The 7,684-nt window shown below is 44.0% G+C and overlaps 1 protein-coding gene across 1 annotated transcript in view; it reads left to right on the forward strand.

The window, feature by feature from the left end:
• The first annotated feature begins 1,393 nt into the window (after positions 1 to 1,393).
• LOC146199062 (lysosomal cholesterol signaling protein-like) overlaps positions 1,394 to 7,684 on the forward strand; it is a 79,290-nt gene continuing 72,999 nt past the window's right edge. Inside the window, exon 1 of the mRNA XM_084592029.1 lies at positions 1,394 to 1,805. Within this exon, the coding sequence (XP_084448155.1) occupies positions 1,394 to 1,805 (412 nt within the window). The remainder of the gene's footprint in view (positions 1,806 to 7,684) is intronic.

The raw sequence follows: 7,684 nt of genomic DNA on the forward strand, positions 1-7,684 counted from the left end.
AGCCATGGCCAGCCTTGACCGCCTAGTAAAGAGCAGATACAATAGCCTGCCAACCAAGATCCGTATAACTCGTGATATGGTCTTTCCAGTTGTGATGTATGGATGCGAGAGGTGGACTGTGAAAAAGGCTGACCGCCGAAGGATTGACGCGTTTGAATTGTGGTGCTGGCGAAGACTCTTGATAGTTCCTTGGACTGCCAGAAGATCAAATCAGTCGATATTGTCGACCATAAACCCTGACTGCTCATTGGAGGGTCAAATTCTAAAGTTAACGCTCAGCTACTTTGGTCATCTGATGTGAAGAGAGGAGTCGCTGGAGAAAGATTTAATGTTGGAAAAGGTTGAGGGTCGCCGGAGAAGGGGTAGGCAGCGAACGCGATGGTTAGATGGCATCCTCGAGGCACTGCAGATGAAGTTATGTGGTTGTTAGGAAGATAGTGAGAGACCGGAAAGCGTGGCGTGACATGGTTCATAGGGTCAGGAAGAGTCGGACACGACTGAACGACTGAATTTAACTGAATTGGACGAGGAAGGTAGCTTTAGGAGTGAAACAGGACGTAGCTTGTGTTAAAAACAAAACGATGAATTATACCCGCAGGATGCAGAAATTTATCATCGTGAAGCGCAACCAGAATCTTTCGCTGTTTAACTCATCCTCTGCGTGCAGAACCGAAGTGTTGAAAACTAAGCGCCAGCGAGAATCAAACGCTTTAGAGAGAGGTTGCAGGTTATGGTGTTATTGAAAACTGACGAATGCCTGCAATGTTTCAAAGTACAGGGACATTTAAACTTTATGACATACCTGAGGGAGGCAAAAATCCTTGCATGAGTCTCACTTTAGTGCCATGATCCCATGATTGACGCTTCTTCATAGGTGCTCTATTTAGTTGTTATTCCGGTGCGGTACTTTGTATTGCTTTATTAAATTAGAGCGGGATGAGCATTTGTGAACTGTGGGTCGCATGAGCGGCAGGGGATTTTGTTAAATAAAGACGTCAATCAGCAGTAAAATTGGATGGCGTGGGCAGATGAGAGGGCACATAAGACATTCACTAGCGCTACTACTAATAGTTTATTCATGTCGCCATGCCTTGCAAATGTGAACGGAAAGCGAGCATCCGTGGAGAGACGGCAGAAGCTAAGGCCCGCTGTTTGTATGCATTTGTTAAAGAGGAGGACTCAAAAACACAAGGAGTGCCTTTGCAGTTTCTGAACTCACAAAAACAGCGCGTTCATGCAATTCACACGTTTAATGACATGCGGTTGCTGCCACTTGATAGCCGCATCTATGCATGTAATCTATCCTGGGAGGTCGTACTGTTTTGCTGGATCTTATATATGTCAAAATCGGATCCATCATTAGCTACGTGAAGGTGCAGATATCGTTCAATACATGGTGTACGGCGCTCTTCGCTGGTTCAGCTTCACCAAAGTGGTGAAGCAACGCCCGGAAAAAGTAAGCGCCTGGTTCCACCGAAACAGGTTCGTCTTCGGCAAGTTTCGCCTGGTGAAGGGTCGGGAGGTGCGCGCCCTGGATCTATTGGCGTCGCACGTGTTCCTGTCGGCGTTGCTCTTCCTCAACCTGAGCCAGCTGAGATTGCGGACCATTGAGTGGCGCCTAGTGGCCGCCCTGCTCCTGGGCAAGGCTGCCCTGTTCGCGCTGGTCGCGACGGCCACCTGCGCCCTAACCTCTGCGCGACGCCTTCCTGGACGCACGGGAAGTGGAGGAGGGCGGCTGGCCACTGCGGGCCTCTACGGCATCTTCGTGACGCAAGTGAACGACTTTGGCATCGCCTACCCTCTCGGTGAGTGACACTGCAGGTGCTACACGAACGAACTGAATGCAAAACGAGGGGCTTCTTTATGACATACATACGAAGGCAACCAACAGCCAAGGGGAGGGAAGGCTCCAAGATGAACCTCGTATTGATCCTTATTAGCCGCGCTTTTTCTACCCGGCTCTATGCACTTCATTACTGTCTTTTTATGCTTTCTCAGTTCTGTTAGCCCCCCCTCCTTCCCTTTCTATGGTCTGTGTGTATTTGATGTCGCGCAAAATTCTGAACTTTGACAGCACTGATACGCTGTACCCACTTCGAATGCTAAAAGGTAACAAAACAAACAAACCGAGTATGTTCTGAAAGAACATGCCACCTACTCTCTGTCATATAGTTTGAATACTTTCTAAAAGCTGTTTTTACGTACACGAAGAGCTCGCATCGTCCATTTTTACTAATAGGAGAAATCTCGAGAAGGGATGCTCATGCGACGAAGGAATGAGCACTAAAAAAAGAAGTCAACAAAATATAGTGAGTGCTTACTGCGAAGGTTGCACCCAGAACTGTACCTGAATACCCGAAGGACTTCCTGATAAATCTATGAACGCAACCAGCCCTTCGAAAACAACTATTCGCTTACTGTTCACTTCCTTGATATGTACGTATACGTCAAAACGAGCTCGTCATTTCCATATACTTGGTTCCTCAGTTCCTGACCAACTTGTTGTAGTACACTTCCACCAGCAAAACAATGCCTGGGTTGAACGATTTGCCAGAGGAAATTGCGCCTGCAGCGTCCTAAATCGATGGAGTAGCATCGCAGATTTTAGCCCACATTTCTAGTTCCTTTACTGTTATCATTATGCAGATGATGACTTGTACCCCATTTCCGTTCTGTTGTCAAGGTGCAACGAGCGACTGAATTCTAATAACCACCTAAAAAAGAAAACAAAAAGGAGGAAAAGAAAAATTTATACACACTCAGACTGTTTTATAGCGCTTTTGTTTGTCGTAATAGACGAAATTTAGTTTTTTTCCGGCTTACTCTGAAATCCTTCAATGGACAAGAAGTGGAAGCTGTGACAGATTTTCTGTTCTTGGGAGCCAAGATTACCTCGGAAGGAGACTGCAGCCATGAAATTAGGAGACGCCTGCTTCTGGGAAAGAGAGCAATGGTTAGCCTTGACCGCCTAGTAAAGAGCAGAGACATTAGTCTGCCAACCAAGATCCGTATAACCCGTGCTATGGTCTTTCCAGTTGTGATGTATGGATGCGAGAGTTGGACTGTGAAAAAGGCTGACCGCCGAAGAATTGACGCGTTTGAATTGTGGTGCTGGCGAAGACTCTTAAGAGTTCCTTGGACTGCCAGAAGATCAAATCAGTCGATATTGTCGACCATAAACCCTGACTGCTCATTGGAGGGTCAAATTCTAAAGTTAAAGTTCAGCTACTTTGGTCATCTGATGAGAAGAGAGGAGTCGCTGGAGAAAGATTTGATGTTGGGAAAGGTTGAGGGTCGCCGGAGAAGGGGTAGGCAGCGAACGCGATGGTTAGATGGCATTCTCGAGGCATTGCAGATGAAGCTATGTGATGTTAAGAAGATAGTGAGAGACCGGAAAGCGTGGCGTGACATGGTCCATAGGGTCACGAAGAGTCGGACACGACTGAACGCCTGAACTGAACTGAACTGAACTGAACTGAACTGAAATCCTTGGCTGCTGTTACCTCCGACTTGGATCTTTTTCTTGAGTTCCCAATGCAGGCTGCTTCGACTAATCTGTTTAGCCGCAATGTAGATAGAAGATGTTCATGCATCTGTTTGATGTCATATATAAAACTAATATCTCACCCACTGCTTCAACGGCAACCACAATGCGTTTTGTGTCAACGCTAGATGCTGCCTCCAAATCCTCGGGGCTACGGCATTCAGCTTATAGGGTCGACCTTGCCACATTTTGAAGGAATCATAATGAGAAGAAATTGTGGTCATGCATTATGAGATGTCGAAGCTCCATGAAAAACCAGCGATATTGTGGCATCCACCTGTAGCAGAAGCAGCAGCGATTGCGCAGAAGTAGGCACGATCGGAGTATGAAGCAATGGACGATAATTTCGACACTTTTAGCGATATCATTACTGAGTGCGGGGTAGAAATTGGTTGTAGGACAGTTGGATAGGATGTCGTCAAACTATTTAAGAGACAAAAAATCTGGTTAAAAACGTCAGAACACGCAAGCCTCCAACACACCAGACAGGCTAGAATTGACATAACCGTCAATGTTAATTGATAAGCATAAGGTATGCAGCGTATGGAAGTAAGTCTACAATGACAAGGATTGAGCATTCTGTAAAGAAGGGAAATCGCTTAAAGTGGCTAGGAGGACACTATGTTTACGCAGAAATCGGATAGCAGTGTAGCCGAGGAGTTTCACTGAGGTTTATTCAGCACTTTATATAATAACGAGGATAATGTTGATAACGTGGGAAAAAAACGAACAAATATTCAGATGTAACCCAAACGAAGAAAGCAGCCTGTGAGGATCAAGTGAAAAGGACGGTGAAGAGATCCTGTTAGAAAAGTTGGGCGCACTCAATATGCTGTGGATTAACAGTCTATGTTGGTGGCACGAAATCGTGGACACAAAAAGTCAAGCCACGCCGGTTAAGGTGTCCACAGTGGAAGTATGACAGATGCTGCGCCTTTGCATTCCTGTAAATCAATTACTAAGGCAAAAATATAAAAAAATAAATAATGGGAATTAGTGATGATTGTTAATATTGCTACCGGGGAACGCGTGACCCGACGAAGCTTTGTACTCGCAGACCACTACGACGACCGAGAAGTGCGTGAACGATGAAGGGCTGTTCTAGAAAAGGACGACGATGCAGGCAGTGTGAATTCTCGACGGCCTTTGAAGTCTGTGCGCCGAATTCCGCCCATCGCAGTTCAAGTCTCGACAAGTACTTCCTCGTAATAATAATAATAATAATCAATCAATCTTTATTTAATGTGCGCAGGAACAACCATGTGGTCTTCGTACTGCAGCACAAATAAAAAAAAAGAAACAAAAATGAAAATGCACAACTATGTTTACACACACAGAGAGAACACAAAAGAAGAAATAAATAATACATCAAATGAAACAGACGAAAAGTATCACGGAAAGTTATCAATAAATGAGTAGCATCACTTATATACACAGTGAGAGAATTCTTGAGCACATCAGGAAAGAAAAAAAAAAGAACGGTAGATAGAAGAGGAAACAACAACAACAACAACAACAACAACAACAACAACAACAACAACAACAACAACAACAACAACAACAACAACAACAACAACAACAACAACAACAACAACAACAACAACAACAACAACAACAACAACAACAACAACAACAACAACAACAACAACAACAACAACAACAACAAATAACTGACATTGATTATAGTAATATAGAAATATACATAAAATAAACAACCATTCCAGGCGCAACAAGTGCATGGTACTTAAAACACAGGCTAGAAATACAGAATAATACAATAAAGAAGTAGAAGGGAACAAGGGACAGTAAGTTTCGAATATAAAGTTTAAAGTTGAAATATAAGTAAGAAACGGATAAAAAGCAGTTCAAGATACAGACAGCATTGAACAGGAGAAAAAGCAAAAAGTGAAGTAAATACAATATTAAGGCTAGAAAGTGGGAGTTATATGTGATAAAGTACTATTTAGAATACAACGCTACAAACATCCAATGTAAATGAATAGAGCGAGTTTTGGAAGATGTCAAGGTGAGGACAAAAAGAGTTAAATAACCACTGCATTCTGTCCAGAGGGGAGTGGGAATGAAGAGGAGAAGCCTGAAATGGTCTGAATTCCCTCATGCTCTTTCGCTGAACGGGCAGTAGGATGCACTCTAAGAGCTGAGGGCACATAATGTGGCCACGAAGGAGTTCGTACAGAAATATGATATCAAATCTGACACGACGGCAGTGAAGAGAAGGAAGATTCAGTTGGGCGCTCCTGGTGGAGCGAGAGGGGGAAGTTGCGCAAGGAAAGCGATAATGTAATATCCGTAAATTTTTTTTTTGTACACTGTCAACCTTGCCCAAGTTCGATTTGCAAGTGCCATTCCAAACAACCGACGCATACTCTAAGAGCGGCAAGCATATGGACAGGTACAGTTTTAGGAACGGAAGTGGAGTATGGAACTCTCTCGAAAGTCTGCAAACGAAACCTAGTGTGCGCATAGCCCGCTGAGCAATGCGTTTAGTGTGAGAGGAGAAGCTGAGGGTGCGGTCAAAAAGTACATCAAGGTCATTAATTTCATCAACCCAGTCCAACAGCACAGAATTCACAGAATAATGGTAGAGAAAGCTATGTGTTTTACGAGTAAAGGACACAACCCTAGTTTTGGAAGAATTGAGGGTAAGTCGATTCTTCGCACACCAATCAGAAAAAGCAGATATGTCCGATTGCAACAACAAGCAATCTTGAAAAGAATGTATTACCTTGAATATTTTTATATCATCAGCATAAAGAAGAAACGAGGAGTTCTTTATCGCCGAGGAAACATTATTAATAAAAACGGAGAAGAGAAGCGGGCCTAGTACTGAACCTTGAGGATCTCCACTCGTTGCAGGGTAAACGAAAGAAGTCTGTCCATTGACAGTGACAAAGCAGAAGCGATCAAGGAGATAGTTGCGTTGGAGGGCTACGAGTGAGACTTCAACGCCAGAGAGTAGAAGTTTTTCAAGAAGTAGTGAGTGAGTAACAACGTCGAAAACTTTGCTCATATCACAGTACACAGTGTCAACCTGATCCCTCTGAAGGACTGCTGCAGAGGCATACGTCATAAACGTGACTAGGTTGGTAGAAGTAGAGCGACCCGACATGAAGCCATGTTGATTCGGTACTATGATATGTTTGAGATGGACGGAAAGTACGTTGTGCAAAGCTAATTCGAAAAGCTTAGAGGCATCACATAGAAAAGAAATCGGACGATAATTGGAAACATCAGGTTTGTTTCCAGACTTGAAAACAGGAAACACGCATGCCATTTTCCACATGCGAGGAAAGGCAGCATTTTTTAAACAGTTATTAAATATGGCAGTCAGTACTAGTACAAAGATATAACTGAAGGTTTTTATTATGGCGGCTGGAATGCCGTCAGGTCCAGGAGACAAAGATGGTCTCAGACGCTTAAGACTCTCAGTTATCAACTCCTCGTCAAAGAGAATAGAATTAGATGGTGCACCAGATGGGAGGCAAACGGAATCACAATGTGGATGTTTGTAAACGGAGGAAAAATGTTGGGCAAAACTGTCGGCAACATCCCGAATTTCCGAACACTGAGAGTCAACTAAGCTGATACTTAAATCTGATTTAATGGAACGCTTGCGAACGTAACGCCAGAACTAACTAGGACGATTTGAGGCACTCCTCTCTAAAGACTCAAGATAGGAGTCGTAGTCCCGCTTGTATAGGCGTTTGCAAAGAGAACGCACACGGCGAAACTCATCTGCCCATTGTGAAACCCAGGGCGTTTCGCTTTATGATGGGCCCGTTCCTTGAGTTTTAACGCCGTTATTAGTTCCCTTGAAAACCAGGAAGGGAACTTCCTACGCGTAGGAGTATGCAAAGGTATGTACCGACGCATACCATCAAGAACTATTTCTGTAAAGCGACTGACTTGTCCATCTGAATCATTAATGTCATTTAAAAGAGACCAGTCAACGGAAGAGAAGAAATTGAAAAGACCGACATAATCACCACGTGCATACGCGAAACGGGGCGAACTCCTCACCCGATCTGAATTAGTAGAAGGTGAGGCAGAGATAGCAGTAGTAACTAGAAGCGGAGGGTGAAATTTGTCACAGCGAGTCAGCGGTATATCTGAACTCGA

This window comes from Amblyomma maculatum, chromosome 2, assembly GCF_055883805.1.
Source record: "Amblyomma maculatum isolate TAMU_Amacu chromosome 2, ASM5588380v1, whole genome shotgun sequence".
Taxonomy (NCBI): domain Eukaryota; kingdom Metazoa; phylum Arthropoda; class Arachnida; order Ixodida; family Ixodidae; genus Amblyomma; species Amblyomma maculatum.